Source organism: Amphiprion ocellaris, chromosome 9 (genome assembly GCF_022539595.1).
Source record: "Amphiprion ocellaris isolate individual 3 ecotype Okinawa chromosome 9, ASM2253959v1, whole genome shotgun sequence".
NCBI classification, from domain to species: Eukaryota; Metazoa; Chordata; class Actinopteri; family Pomacentridae; genus Amphiprion; species Amphiprion ocellaris.
Genome location: NC_072774.1, coordinates 11,657,866 through 11,674,125, shown reverse-complemented (window position 1 = coordinate 11,674,125; position 16,260 = coordinate 11,657,866). Strand labels below are relative to the sequence as shown.

Below are 16,260 nucleotides of genomic sequence, written 5' to 3'. Positions count from 1 at the left end.
CAACTCAACTCAACTCAACTCAACTCAACTCAACTCAACTCAACTCAACTCAACTCAACTCAACTCAACTCAACTCAACTCAACTCAACTCAACTCAACTCAACTCAACTCAACTCAACTCAACTCAACTCAACTCAACTCAACTCAACTCAACTCAACTCAACTCAACTCAACTCAACTCAACTCAACTCAACTCAACTCAACTCAACTCAACTCAACTCAACTCAACTCAACTCAACTCAACTCAACTCAACTCAACTCAACTCAACTCAACTCAACTCAACTCAACTCAACTCAACTCAACTCAACTCAACTCAACTCAACTCAACTCAACTCAACTCAACTCAACTCAACTCAACTCAACTCAACTCAACTCAACTCAACTCAACTCAACTCAACTCAACTCAACTCAACTCAACTCAACTCAACTCAACTCAACTCAACTCAACTCAACTCAACTCAACTCAACTCAACTCAACTCAACTCAACTCAACTCAACTCAACTCAACTCAACTCAACTCAACTCAACTCAACTCAACTCAACTCAACTCAACTCAACTCAACTCAACTCAACTCAACTCAACTCAACTCAACTCAACTCAACTCAACTCAACTCAACTCAACTCAACTCAACTCAACTCAACTCAACTCAACTCAACTCAACTCAACTCAACTCAACTCAACTCAACTCAACTCAACTCAACTCAACTCAACTCAACTCAACTCAACTCAACTCAACTCAACTCAACTCAACTCAACTCAACTCAACTCAACTCAACTCAACTCAACTCAACTCAACTCAACTCAACTCAACTCAACTCAACTCAACTCAACTCAACTCAACTCAACTCAACTCAACTCAACTCAACTCAACTCAACTCAACTCAACTCAACTCAACTCAACTCAACTCAACTCAACTCAACTCAACTCAACTCAACTCAACTCAACTCAACTCAACTCAACTCAACTCAACTCAACTCAACTCAACTCAACTCAACTCAACTCAACTCAACTCAACTCAACTCAACTCAACTCAACTCAACTCAACTCAACTCAACTCAACTCAACTCAACTCAACTCAACTCAACTCAACTCAACTCAACTCAACTCAACTCAACTCAACTCAACTCAACTCAACTCAACTCAACTCAACTCAACTCAACTCAACTCAACTCAACTCAACTCAACTCAACTCAACTCAACTCAACTCAACTCAACTCAACTCAACTCAACTCAACTCAACTCAACTCAACTCAACTCAACTCAACTCAACTCAACTCAACTCAACTCAACTCAACTCAACTCAACTCAACTCAACTCAACTCAACTCAACTCAACTCAACTCAACTCAACTCAACTCAACTCAACTCAACTCAACTCAACTCAACTCAACTCAACTCAACTCAACTCAACTCAACTCAACTCAACTCAACTCAACTCAACTCAACTCAACTCAACTCAACTCAACTCAACTCAACTCAACTCAACTCAACTCAGCTCAGACCGACAAATTCTTCAATGGAAACTCTATGGTAAACTAAGAATCACTAGACAAGGAGTGCCTGTATAGCTCAGCGTATTGAGCAACTGACCCATGTATGGAGCTGGTTGCAGCTGGCCCGGGTTCGATTCCCGCTTGCGGCCCTCTGCTGCATGTCTTCCCCTGACTCTTCTCCCATTTCCTGTCTCTCTCACTGCAGCTGTCTGATAAAAGGCCAACAGAAACATTTTTAAAAAGAATCACTACACAAACCATCAATATCACTGCCTTTCATATTAAAACTTGCCACAGTCTAACAATATTAAAAATCATTTGCTCACTACAAACACTCAACTGATTTTATTATTGCCTAGAAACAAGTAACCTGAAGTGCAACTACTACCAGTGTTTAATTTACTAAGAAAGTCTCTTCCCATCACACTCAAAAGTGTTCCTGCAAGAATCACAAACTATGTTCCACATCTGATCCTACTTTTCTAATGTAAGCTTGTTCAAAAAATGATTTAATTATGGGGTGCCTGAAACTCCTACAGTGATTAATTTAGAACTAGGAATACTAACATTATCAGTGAAACATACAGCAGAAAATATAGCTCCTTTATCAATTAATATCTTCAATTTAATTACATAATAATGCACAGCATTTCACAAGATAGTGTAGAAAAATATTGATATTCACAACTTGTAATATACTTTACTAATTTCACAAATTGATCTTGTTCCATTTATCCTGCTATCAATTTACTCTATAAATGTTAAAAACAAATTAAATATTTGTATAATACCCTTAAACTACAGACATTAAAAGTCTAACACTATTTTATTTACTAGAGACGCATTAATTTACTTAATATAGTTAACTTTTAAGATTACAATTAATTTAAATCCACCACAAATGAAATTTTAGTTTCTCACTATTGAGCACACCAATACCAAACCATTACATGCTGAAGTTATATCACAGAAATAATCCATTTTATTTTAAAAAAATAATTTTGAAATGATCCCTTTCCTTTTTACTACTGATCATATTACATTTTCAATACAAGAATATTAAACTCTACTGCTTACACAATTAAAAACATTCCATTCTACTGACTCGCTCCTTACTACTCTGCAATCTTTGGCACAGTGTCTCATTCTCCTATACTTCCAGCATTGTCTGCATTTCCACTCTGTTCAGGGAACACCCTTCTGAGAAAAACAACACTGAGGCTGATCTATGAATTGAAACATATATTTAACCTTTGCACATCATTCAATGGAAAACCACAATCCTTGTACATTTCCATCAACACATGCATTGACTCTATCCACATACTACTATGCCATGACTGATTTGACACTCTATACCTCTAAAAAATCTCAGGACATACACTCCCTACAACTAACCCAAACACCACTGCATTGTTGTCATTAATATCACAACCCGTTCCTAACTTCCACATTTCCTCAAACCATTCATTACATATTCACAGAGGCTCATCATCATCATCCTACACACAAACATCAACCCTGTAAACTTTAACAATAGAGCATGCATGTTTAAATACTGCCTTTTTAACCTGCTCTGTTAACCATGTCTGCACATCGAGGTTGTCAGGTCACTGGACATTCTCAGTGGGAAGTAGATCAAAAGATTCCTCAACCACAGACCACTCTGTTCCAAAACACACAGTGCAACAATAACTTCATTCTTCATTCTGGAACCACAACATTACACAATATAGCTGTAACCCACAACCAATCAAGATATTTCATCAGACTAGTGAAAGGATCTCATACACTAAACACTATATCTCTGGCCTCCACCGAGCTCCAAGCCTGACACACAGCTGTGTTAACAATCATGCAGTTAGGGAAAGCTGCATTAGTTTTACAAAGCTCTGACTCCTCCATCTGATCACTTTAAAGACAAACACATGAAGAACATGCAGACTGTTAAACCTTTTTCATCAACTCATCATTACTCTGTCCTTTTTCTACATCACCATTTCCTGAAACTGAGCCTGATCCTGAGTCAGATTCTGTGTTAAATCCAGATTCAACTTCTTTATTCTTTATCTTACTCCATTCTTCCTGAAAAAGAACAATGATCTTAAGTTTCTCATCTGTGTTCTTAGCTCTGACTAATGACTGGATTCCTGCTACACTGACCACCATAAATGCATGAAATTTAACTTTACCTGTGAATGCATCACACTTAGATTCAGATTGTTCTTTATGAAAATTATTAATTGATTTCACATTTGAACAACGACTCTCACCTGATTTGGACTGATGACAACCCATGGTTAATTTCTTTCACTCAACAATACACATTCATAGATAAGTGTAATATGACTGTGCAATAATGTAGAGAGATATGGGCAACAGCAACAAAGAGATATTTGCAATAGAATCATATGTTAATTAATTAGTGGTTGGTAGCTGCCTCAACATCTCAACTTCTGTCTGTTATGTCCACTGTTATCATTTTATATATGTATGTGTATATATGTGTGTGTATATATGTGTGTGTGTGTGTATATATATATTTATATATATATTTATATATATTTTTTTTTGTTCAGTTATGGTCTTATGATGTTCCCTAATTTTGATCTGCCAGTGACACTTTACACAGAAATTAGCTGTATGACTACAACCTATTGTATTTACATGAAAATGTACATTAATACAAATTGTACCATTTCAAAAACAAATGAATAAATGGAATGAAATGCACACACACAGAAACAAAACCACAATGAAGACAAACAGCAGGCACATAGCCATCACTCTCAACTGCATCTAAACTCTTATGTGTGTCAATTTTCAATTATGATCAGGGAAAATTTCAGTTTGATCTCTAAACAGCTTGTTTCAGTGTATGTCACTTTAAATATAACTGCTGTCCACACCCACTTCAGGAAGAAAACTCTCTCTGCATCTATGATCAACCACGCAGAGCAAAACAGTTGACCAACCAGCACACTGCTGAGCCATGAATCAGTGCAAGATCAGGGCTTTCAGTCACTCCTAACTTTCTCTCTGAACAATTATTTTACCTTGAAATAATTGCTGAATTCATTTTCCATCTGTTCATGTTAACTCATCACTGCACTGGGGTTGTTAGATAACATTGCAGTCATAAAATCAGTGTTTTAACAAAACAGAACAGCAGTTTGAAAACTTGCCAGTGAACTTTTTCACACTTTTCCACAGTCTGACAACAGAAAAACTGAATAATAGCTAAATAAAAACAGATTTATCAGGAACTGGACTGCATTAAAATGCATATATGCATGAGCAGAGGAGAAGCTAACATCTGCAGATAGTTTTTAGGGTTAAAAATTTCAATTAAAACACATTTTTCTGGTAAGACATTGTTTTTTTTCTCTTGTTCCTCCACATAGAACTACAGCCAGATAAAACTACATGTGTGGTCGGGTGCAGTGTCTCTTCTCTCTGCATTAATTTCATTTTTCAGCTGTTCATACAATACATAATTATAGAATATTATACAATAGGTAAATCGCACTTGCTTTGCACATCCACTCTAAACTCCTGACTGAGTGTGCCAGTACACAGATGCCATTGTTTAGTTGAGGTTTCTTAGCAACCAAAGCAACACAAACATTGACTACCAGAAGTTTGGAGCTGCACCCTATTTTCAGAGGTAAAGTAGTCCTTCAATCTTATTTTCTCAAAATGTGTTTACCTGATGCATTTCTTTCCAATCAGACACAAAACACACATTACTTCTTTAGTTAATGAAGTCAGAGTTGTGTGCACCACGGTAGTTGATAAGTTCTCAGGTGTTTAGTTTTTAGCAACTTTGAAACAAAAAACTTCTACTATAATAAGGTTTTGGTGTTTCTGTCACATCATATCAAAAGAGCTTTTCACTTCTTCTTTCTCCTTCTGATTTAGACAAAACTACCATTCATCACTCAGATATGTTTACAGCACCAGACTCCCAGGGAACGACAGGAGAAAGGAGCCACAATCAAATAAATCAAGACCCATTCAACACTGAATTTACCAAGACACTGACAAAAAGCAGCCCACGCTTTGGGGCCTTGAGTCACCACTCATTCTTCTCCCAGCACAACCCTCATCCACACCGGGTGACACATATTCAAGGTAGGCAGAACAAGGTCTCTAAACTAACTCCTTTCCTTTCCTTTCCTTTCCTTTCCTTTCCTTTCCTTTCCTCTCCTTTCCTTTCCTTTCCTCTCCTCTCCTCTCCTCTCCTCTCCTCTCCTCTCCTCTCCTCTCCTCTCCTCTCCTCTCCTCTAAACAACTTTCAAATAATTATATGCATTTTTTAGAGCTGTGTTTAATTGTTACCACTCATTATCATGTTCATTACTGGATGGAGAAATGAGCAATTATTGATCACCATAATTGACTCTCTATTCAACACAAATTAAAAAACAGATTATTTCTGACACCTGCCTGCGTTTCCATTCAGAGGGAACTGTAGAGAATTTTCACCTGACACTGCAGTCTCCCTGAGCACTTTAGCATCTATTGATTGATTATTGATTTCATATTGAGTAATTGGTTTGGTTAACAACCAAAAATGCACTTTATGGTTTCTTTCGTAGATCAGCATCGACTGAAAGTTTAATAAACAAGCTTAGAAACAGCAACTGATTCAAGCTGAACCTTGATTTCCTTCTTAGTTCAGAGAGGTTTGGAACATGATTTAAATTTCTATTTATTGTCATTATTTTCATCATTTTTGATTCATTAAAAAAAAAGAAAGAAGCACAAAAACAAATCTTACATAAAAAAGGAAAAATGAAACACTAATGTTTTGTGGACATGTTTATATCAAGATATCATTTGCAGATTGTTTTAATCATGACAAAAAGAACCTTTTGTCCTGTTTTGACTCAGGCTTGCTGATTTTCAATCTATTCTACTAAACAAAACAGCAGTGTTTTGAGCTAAATGCTAACATGGCCTGCATGTAAATACTAAAAACAAAGCACAGCTGAAGCTGACAGCAGGATAATTAGTTTTGCAACAATGGTCAAAAACCTCAAAAAATAGAGAACAGTCAATTTGGCCCAATGGCTTTGTAAGATGAAAGTAAATCAGTTGCATAAAACACTTAACAGCTGAAAAATACATAAAATATTGAAGTGATTTCAGGAGTGCATAGAGTGACAGACAAAACAACAACACAAACAACACACAATGGAGAAAAGACATGACGACAAGACCCACTGCAAAGTTAGCAGATGGTTTAATGGAAACTAGCTGTGATAATGTGCAGATGGAGAGGAGGAGGATAAAACGTTCAGCAGCTGGGAGAAAGTGACAGAACTGCAATGATTTAAAAGAATCTACAGCCTGATTGAGTCGTGGATAGATTATTGGATGGGAGCAGAGACATCAAGATTGAGAGTGAAGTGTTTTGGCTGCATGGGAAAATGGAATTGATGGAAAGACTAATGCAGCAGGAAAAGCTCATATTCATGAGGGAACAGATCTTCCTTATTAAACACATGTATAAGCTCCTTTTCAATAACAACCCAAAATTTCAGTCTTCTGGTGAAGCTACAGGAAAGATCAGGGATACCATGCATTGTTATATAAAAATGTTCACAATTGTATTAAAAATTGCATTGGAAATCAAGCTTTTTACCTTGTAAACATGTCTATAGTGTTGTGTATATGCTGGAAGGCAAATCATGAATTAAATTAGCAGTCGACACCATGGCTGAGCATTTCCACCCTAAAATCACAGAATCTCTGGAAAGATTAGACTTCCAGAGTCTCATACAGAACAAACCTAAGGAACCAATCCTCAATTTCTTGGTCAAACATGTATGGATAAATTACTCCAGTATTACTACTTGCCATTATGTAGTGCAGAGTAGTTTTGTGGTGTTCAGGCTGAGTTGTAGGTGAGCTGCAGTGCTTGGGCTGCAGTGAGTGGCTGTGGGTGGGTGGGTGCAAAAAAACGCAGGGATTTCATAGATTGGCACATTCTAGAAGAAGCAACAGGGTATACTTACTTCTGAGCCATTATATGCAGGGATTACTTTCTGGGAGAAAAATTCTAAACATGTAAAGTTGATGGACAGAGATGAGCTTTTAGACTTGTTAGCAGATGCTAAGACAATTCATGCTGCTTGAATAGCTTCCTATTACATTAAAAACTGTTCTGTTAATATATTCATGTGATAATTTTGCATGTGCAGCTTATTCTGATTCCCCCAAGTAGGGTTTTCTCTTTGCAGCTGCCAAGCACTTTGAGGCTTTGCGTAAAATTTCTACCACTGGAAAGTCTCACACCCACATTTTCAGGTGGTGATGATTTGAAAATCCATTAAATAACAAGATAAATGAGACCATTAACCCTGACAGCGTCCATGCCTGAGATTAGTAATAATTCACAAGTTACATACACTTCAAATGAAATATTTCATGGCCTGCTCTTTGGGCACCTGTATTACCAATATCTTCCATGTAAGAGACGACTGCTTTATTGGTAGAAGAGTCACTTTTCTCCTTGATGTGGCCATGAAGTTGCTGCATTTAGTCTCAGCAGGGAATCTAATGGCTGTAGTTCTTCAGGGTACAGGTTTGATTGTCCCTTACTTCTGAAGTACTTTATCTTCTGTTTGCATAGTCATTACCAAGCTGCTCTCCCATCCACAGGACTCAATGGCAGGCCAATTTGCATGGTACGAGATGACTGGTGTGTCACCTCATCATTATTTCCTCATCCACATCTCAAGAGCCACGTCCTCAGGAAATCACCCGGGCCCGCTTTGACCTTCCCACTCACTCAAAACCTCCATGCAGTCAGCGGAAACAATAACAAATCAGGTGAGGTTTAAGTGCGTACAGGGCACCTAAATTTTCTCATTATTTTTCTGAAGCTGAGCCATGAAAGAATGCAATTTAGATTTAGAATAATGAAAGTCATTTCCCATATTTATTTCGCAGCACTGTTTTCAGAAGCCTGGAGGGATGAACTTAAAGAACTTGTTGCAAAAGTCAATCTGTCTTTTCGAGCACAATTGGGAAAAAATGAGGTATGTATATTGCTGTTATCCAGATAACGACACACTTTTTGCCTAGCTACTGTTTTTGCCTGAAGCTACAACATACCTCTTTGCACTAAAATTTCAGTATAATAGTATAATATGTCCTTTTCTAGCAGTAGAGATCACCTGAAGTGAAATTTTTAATTGTAATATGGCAAAAGAAGCTTTTGGCATGCAGAAACATTGTATACAGTTTGCCCAATTCTAGCTATAAAGTGCTTGACAAAACAAAAGAATCAAGCTGCTATATGGCAGTGTTCTATGTCTTATTAATTTTGTATGGCTCCTCCTAGCCCCTGTAGATATTAAACTGGATGCATGTATCGATATATTCCAGGACCAACCTGAGGATGAATTTGTGCACCAAAAGACTCAGTATTCAGCTGATACTGGGAGAATCATCCCTCTATCCAGCAAGTCTTACCTGCACAGATCTCATTCCCAGCACCTAAAGTATCCTCAACCCTTCCAGGATCAAGAACTCACGGTGACTCACAGCTCCACTGATCTTGAGTTCCTTTGTAATCGTCAAAAAGTAGCATTTTGGGGTAGTTTGGCGTTGAAATGAAGCACAGCTAAGTAATATTTTATCTCAGTAAAGAAGGGTTTAAAAGCAGATTTCCAAAGTCACAGAAATAATTCAGAGAGCAAAGCTTTTGGTCTAAAGTTACACTTGTTAAAAAATAGCCTTCGACGCAGCTTTGTCATGTCACAGAGAACCACAGGAGATTAATGAGGCGCTTGATGTAAGTTGTGAAGTTTTTGTGGATTGTGAGCTAATGCTGTGATGGTCTGCTGCTCTGGTGTCAGGTTTTGGAGCTGCTCTGTCAGATCCTGCAGACAGACTCGCTGTCCACAGTGCAGCAGTGGCTTCTGCTTGCAGGCCAAAGAGGTAAAACACGTCATTCCACATGGACAGCCAAGTTATAAATACCACCAACTCTCACTTACATTTGGAGTCTCCAGACTAATGCTTTCTATTGCAGGAGCCTTTCAAAGTCTGCTTCCACCCACAAATGGTATAATATATGACACATTACAAGCCAATGGCAGTGAATTTATATCAACTAGGCATTTCTCAGATGGTTGGCAAATGGTCAGAATGAGTTTGCTGCTCAGATCTTGCCCTACTTTACATTTAAAAAAAGACATTTCTGTACACTGGCTTTGGGTTTTACATGCTAAATATTTTTCTAATATCAATTCTTTAATGAATACTGCAATTTAATTCCTTTTTAAGTTTCTATCGGCATATAGCTTACTAAAGGTTATTCATCAGATGTTTTGCAAACTGGTGTGGTTAAGGTTTTGCATTATACGGTCAAAAAAGAATCAGAATTTTTACTGTGTCACCTGCCGACTGCTGTAGAGAATCTGATGTTCACCCCAGTTATGACAGACAAGTTAATAAAACTATGGACAAATACCCATAATTACACTCTAAATGCCCTATACATATCAATTCTTAATGTTTAGTCAGTTTCATTAAATTATTTGAACATTGTATGAGTTCAAATATATAAAAACAGCATAACTTATAAAATTAGGGTTCAAAGAAGTATCACCTGCAGCTTCGTTATAAATTTGTAGTTTCCAGACTGATTTATACAGTCTGACACTGTGCACTTTTCCCACACACTCATGATTTATCAAATGGCACATTAAACATTAGTGACAATTAATTTATATCAATAGAGGGGTTTGTAGGCCCACAGCATACATATTTTTGGCAGTTATTTGGTCACGTTGAAAATGCAAAATGGATAAAAATCTGTTTTGTGGCTCAAATTTTACACTAATGCTCATTACTGTACCCTGTTCTTCGGTCTAACATGCTTAATAGCCTTCTGTTGTCAATTTATTGAATAGATTTCCTATTTAATGTTTTCTCTTCTCTACTTATTATATTGCCACATACACTTCTATATGTTATTCATGGCTCTTCATTCAGTGTCTTGCATCACTTGTGGCCATGTGCCCGAATTATACCATAAAGAAAATAATCAGACTGTTTTATTTTTTACTTTGCCTCCTGCAGACCACTGATAGTTAATAATAATAGTAAATAATAATAGATAATAGTTAATAATTTACAAAAGCATCTAGAAATACCCATAACTCCATTGTAAATGTCCTCTGCAGACGGCTGCAATCCAAACTGAAATACTCATTCTTAGATATTGTTAAAAATAGATTCTTATCAATACATATCTCTCTCAAAGTATGAAAATTGAGTAGTTGGTAGGTCGTGTCAACCACAGCCCAGAGGCAATGCTCTTAAATCCAGCAAAAGAGGGACATCTACTTTCTGCACAGCGCTGATTATTCACTACAGGGCATTTAACATGCGACTGATTGTGTGCAATACTTTTTTAGGTAATGACTGATCTTATTGACGACAGAGATCTCAGAAACTTGTCAATCAGATGTGGTACCAGTGGCATTATAGCTCATAGTAATGGATCTCTCTTATTATAATTCTTTGGCTTTTAATTCACTTGGTGAGCCACGGCCGTATAATATTACCTTGAATCAATTAAAAAAAGCTGTGCACACTTTCTTCTTCTTCTTTTTGGTGCATCTTGTGAATATGAACCTCATCTGTGCTAATTATTGATACTGAAATATTTTTTTTAATGATGAATGCATTTAAGGACTCCAGTTAAAAAGGTTTTCTGTTCTGTATTTAATTACTGCAACTCATAGAGCTCTCTGAGTGAACCACTGAAAGCTTATATTTTCCTGTATTACTGTGATAACTCTTCTGCTGGTGTTATGTGATTCAACACACCCTCAGAGAAGGACCTTGTGATGGGGATGCTCAGACGAGCTCTGGACGGCGTCGACCTCTCAGGCCGTCGTAACCAGTGAACCTTCCAGCAGCTCCAGGCTTTTCATCCAGGTGCATCTCCACCAGCGTACAGTCCATCATTTGACCAGCCGTGGAGAAAACCCTGGAGAACGAGGTCAGAGCGATGACTCACATTTTCATCAGTTTTCTCTGCTGGCAAATATTTCAAGTTTGACATCTTCAATCTTGTTTATTTTCCTCCACAGCTCATACAAAGCGAATCCGATTTCCGGCGATGACAAACCAGGTAACTCAACACTTCCTCTGTTCCTTGTGTGCCTCAGTTTGCTGTTTATTATGAACACAACATTTTTTGCTCCTTCTTTTATTGCCAGGATTGAGTATTTTTTTATGCAGTTGCCTTTTATGTGCATCCTTGGATTAAGTAACATCGCTCTGTCTTATACGATACAATCAATTTTAAGTGTGACGTTTTTTAGCATCAATCTTTTTGATGAAACCAGAGGAAACCCTGAGAATCAATAAAATCCTTCAGCCAGCTCCTCTTTTGAAATGTTCATTGTCTTCCTGTCAAATTTTCTTGATTGATTTGTCCATTGTATTTTTTTTCTTAAAGGGTGTAGACTATGCAGTTTCACAATAATCACAAAACAGTCAGAGCAGTGGTCCTGCAGTCTTTCTCACTGCGCAATATCTGTCTGTATCGTATCTGCATGGATAATAATGTACAATGTAGACAAAATGCTGCCTCTTTTGCATTATACAGTATGTCATTGATTCAATGATCTGTATCTATGATAATATGTAGCTGCAGAAAAAGAGCACTTTTCTGATCTAGTGCAAGTAAGAACTAAACATTCACAAAACAACTGCTGATTGCATAATGAGTTTCCATTCTTTTCAGAGTAGAGCAGGTGGCAAATGTAAAAGTGCTGTCCCTATAGGAATCTGACTGGAGTGTCTCTTTGCAGAGAGGATTGGAGATGCAGAGGTCCTTGAAATCCATGCAGGACCTCAGGATCATCCTCAGGATCCTGCACTTCAGAGTGCATAAAGTCGTTTTGACTGTGCTGATAACTGCAGTATGATAATTTTGTTTATTGCTCCCATGATCACAGGTTATTCTTAGCATGTTTGCTTTATACCTCGATATTTCTGTGTGCACATGCTGCTTTCATCAGAGGACTTCACCAGATTGCTTTTCATTTGCACTTCATTAACACCATATATTGTAGCTGTAATAGTGTTGCCCCATGCTGCGGATGATGTCATATTATCTATCAGCTGTCTGACGTAGTCTGGCACCATATTAGGCAGCGTTGTATGAACTGTTGCTTGATGTGAATTAAAATTTCAAATTGGATTTTTAAAAATGATTTTGTGCACCTAAACATGATCTAATCGAACTAAAAATGCCAAAATCAAAGTAGAAATGCATATTGCATTATAACATTGTTGACTTTGTTTCCAGACAGAAAGTTATAAGTTGCAATGCATTTAGCAACACAGTGTCACTTAGGATGCTAAATGGTGCACCTGGAATAGCAAACCTACCTTGCTAAATGCACATAAATCTGCAGCAGGACAGATGATCTTATTTCCTTTGAAAAATATGAAGTCCAAAAGTATAATTAACATGATTTTAAGTAGAGACTTCTCTTGAGAAATGTGAACTTGAATTCATGCATAAAGCATGGCACACATTAGCATAATTCTGTATGATGGAGGAACCTTTTTCCTTTCCTTACTCTGTGTCCCTTCTGTTGTGGATAAAATGCTGAATGTCTTCAGTAATGCCTGTATAGTACAGGAGCACAGCTGTGAACAGAAGTTTATATACACTCTGAAAGACAATGTAGATCATGACAGCCTTGAGTTTCCCATGACTCCTACAACTCTTAATTTTCTAGAATGGAATGACTGAAACACACGCATCACAAAAAGCAATCGGGCATTTTGGGGTTTTCACTGATATGGCTAAGTCTGCTGAGTCAAAAATATACATACAGCAATTCTAATTTTGGATTCAGTGTTCCTTTGCCCATTTTGTTTTTACCTCAGTTTGTTATACTTGCAAACAACTGATTGCACAGTTGATTTTGTAATCTGAAACATCTTTGAAATTGCTCCAAGTGACTTTCCTCACTTGTTGAAGTCGAAATTTGTTGTTTCATATCTGTACTCTGCTCCTTCGACTTTGAGTCTATCAAATGGGTTGTAATTAAGTTGACTCGGGGAAGCAGCTGTAGTCAGTCATAATCACTCATGAAAATTTAGGAGGCCATGGCACTTTCAATTGATTCCCACAGCTTTCTACATCACTAGAACTGATAATTCAAGTAGCTGTATGTATATTTTTGACCCAGCAGATTTTGTCATCGTTCCAGAAGACCTATAATATATCTTTGAATGAACCAAAATGTATGATTGTTATTTGTGACAAAGATGCATGTGTTTCAAGGTCTTTACAAGTGTATGTAAACTTTTGTTCACGATTATTTATGACATTGCAGATCAGGTTACATTCAGCCAGATATTATCAAGAATAGACCTCTTCATGTAGCTGACTCAGATTTCCCAGTCAGCACATGAAGGACAGAAGGACAGAGGGACAGAGGGACAGAAGGACAGAGGGATAGAAGGACAGAGGGACCGAGGCCACGAGACGACGACACCCAGAGACGACCAACAGCCATGAGTGGAGGAACAGGAAGGATGTTAAGGAGCGTGGAGGAGCAGGATGCACTGGTAATTTAAATGTGCTTTAGTCAGAAGACGACAAATACTGCATGTTTACAGAAGACTTTAGTACATAGTTATGTCTGCATCTCTGACTAAAGGAAGGTGCTATAAATCTAGACTGCTGGGTGACTTCCCATGATGCACCTCTCCTCTTTGGAGAAAGAGGAAAGTTTGGATTTGTTGGGTTTCACTGTTCTTAACCTGATTATATGAGGTTCCTGGAGTTGACATATGTAGTAAACTGGTAGAATATAATTAAAATGTAATGTGACTGAACTGAATATCAGACTGAACACATTTCATTTAAACATGTTGGGGACAAGTTCATTCTTTGTTTGACCTGATCGAACTTGAAAAGAGACAAACACCAAAACAAGAAAACTGCATCTGTTTGTTCAGGAGTTTGACATCATCAACATGACCATTTTAGTGAATGGACATGCCAGATTTATATGAATACAGATTATTTTACTGCAGTATTTAAAGAAGGAAATTGTATAAATAAGTCTTGTAACAACACAACTGTTGCTGTAATACCTTGTTGATTACCTATAAAGGAGGTGAATGTTCTTTCTTTAAAGTTCTGTTTGTTTCACTCCCATCCAGACTATCTGTCACTACCTGGACCCCCTGTGGCATCAGCTAGGAGCAAAGACCAAGGCCCTGGTTCAGGACCTGAAGGTGCTGAGGGTCCTCCTGCTCTACCTCACCCAGTACGACTGTGTCACCTTCCTCAATTTGCTCGAGTCCCTGCGCTCCAGCCAGAAGAACTTTGGCTCCAATTCAGGTAAACTAGAAGTACTTAGTTGCTCTCAGTGTCTGATCGAGGGAAAATTCCTGCTTCAGTTTTGTAATTTATTTATTGTTTCCCTGTTTGATTGCATGTTTCTGGTGTGACTTTCAGGTTGCTTGTTCCTGGACTCCTGTTGGCGACTACATTTTAACCCCAGACACTTGCGTTGAGCGTAAGAGCGTCAGTGACCTGATCGGCTCGTTGCAGAGCGGCCGCCTCTACACCCAGTGCCTCTCCATGACCCGCTACTACAGGAAAGCAGTGCTGCTCATCGAGTTCGACCCGGCTAAACCGTTTTCCCTCATGGCCTGGTCAGACTTCCGTCATGAGATATCGTCAAATGATGTTTCTTCAAAGCTTACTTTACTCACATTGCACTTCCCTCGCCTCCGTATACTCTGGTGCCCCTCCCCACACGCCACAGCCGAGCTCTTCCTGGAACTAAAACAAGGCCAACCCGAACCCGATGCTTCAGCAGCTCAGGCGGTCACAGCTGAGTCAGACCTTGTGGCTGAACCAACAGACCTCTACAACCCCGGACCTTATGACTTCCTCTTGAAAATGCCGGGGGTCAATATGAAAAACTACAGGGCTCTTATTAAAAATGCAGACAGTTTGGCAGACCTAGCCAAACTCAGCCAGAACAAGCTGGCAGAAATACTTGGGAATGCTAATAACGCTAAGTTGCTGTATGAGTTTCTGCATAATGTCGCTGATGTTCCTGCTCCTGTTCAGAAGACCAAACAGACATGATGGACAGTAAATCAGATATTTTGACCGATGTATGTGAATAACTTTTCAGTGACATCAGGATCATTTTTTGTCATCCAAATGTGTGTTGTTTTAATATGCAGAATGAATTTAATATTGCAAATATTTGTATTGTATTTTGGAAACTACTTTGCAAATGTGTGCAATTGTATTATTTTTACTCAGAAACAAACAATATTTTTACATTGTGCAATAATAAAATGTCAACTTCTTTTGAAATTTATAATAACGTGTTATTTCAAAGTACAGCTTTCCAGAACAACACAGCTGTTTAATTAAATTCATGTTTGTAAAGCACTGATTCAGAACATAAATGACCTCAGGGCACCTCATATCGTGGGTCACCCAGCAACCCAACAAATCCAGTGATTCTAGTAGGAAAACTCCAGCAGAACCAGGCTCAGGGACGGTGGCATTTGTCTCGCCTGGTTAGGGTGATTGTAAAGAGGAGAGAGGAAGGGATAGCAGACAGACACAGATAATAAATGTAACACAAGAACAATAAACACTCCAGAGTTTGGTCGGATTTGTAACCACAGATCAGAGTAGTGCCACTCCAAAGAACAAAGATACCTGCAGACAAAA

At 38.1% G+C, this 16,260-nt stretch overlaps 1 protein-coding gene across 3 annotated transcripts; it reads left to right on the top strand.

The window, feature by feature from the left end:
* Positions 1 to 1,381: 1,381 nt before the first annotated feature.
* LOC111572231 (protein TBATA-like) lies at positions 1,382 to 15,972 on the top strand. 3 transcript variants are annotated; one of them, XR_008602656.1, is made up of 11 exons: positions 1,385 to 5,163; positions 5,418 to 5,630; positions 8,166 to 8,336; positions 8,457 to 8,545; positions 8,895 to 9,044; positions 9,368 to 9,449; positions 11,355 to 11,523; positions 11,615 to 11,655; positions 12,341 to 14,117; positions 14,718 to 14,898; positions 15,016 to 15,972. XR_008602656.1 is itself a non-coding variant. In XM_055013359.1 (6 exons), the coding sequence occupies exons 2-6, from the start codon at positions 5,444 to 5,446 to the stop codon at positions 9,485 to 9,487; spliced, it is 717 nt and encodes a 238-aa protein (XP_054869334.1). In that variant the 5' UTR covers positions 1,382 to 5,163; positions 5,418 to 5,443; the 3' UTR covers positions 9,488 to 11,320. The 3 variants fall into 3 exon arrangements, 1 of the variants encoding a protein (XP_054869334.1); XR_008602657.1 differs by lacking the exon at positions 8,895 to 9,044; XM_055013359.1 differs by lacking the exons at positions 11,355 to 11,523; positions 11,615 to 11,655; positions 12,341 to 14,117; positions 14,718 to 14,898; positions 15,016 to 15,972 and having other exon boundaries at positions 1,382 to 5,163; positions 9,368 to 11,320.
* Positions 15,973 to 16,260: the final 288 nt, after the last annotated feature.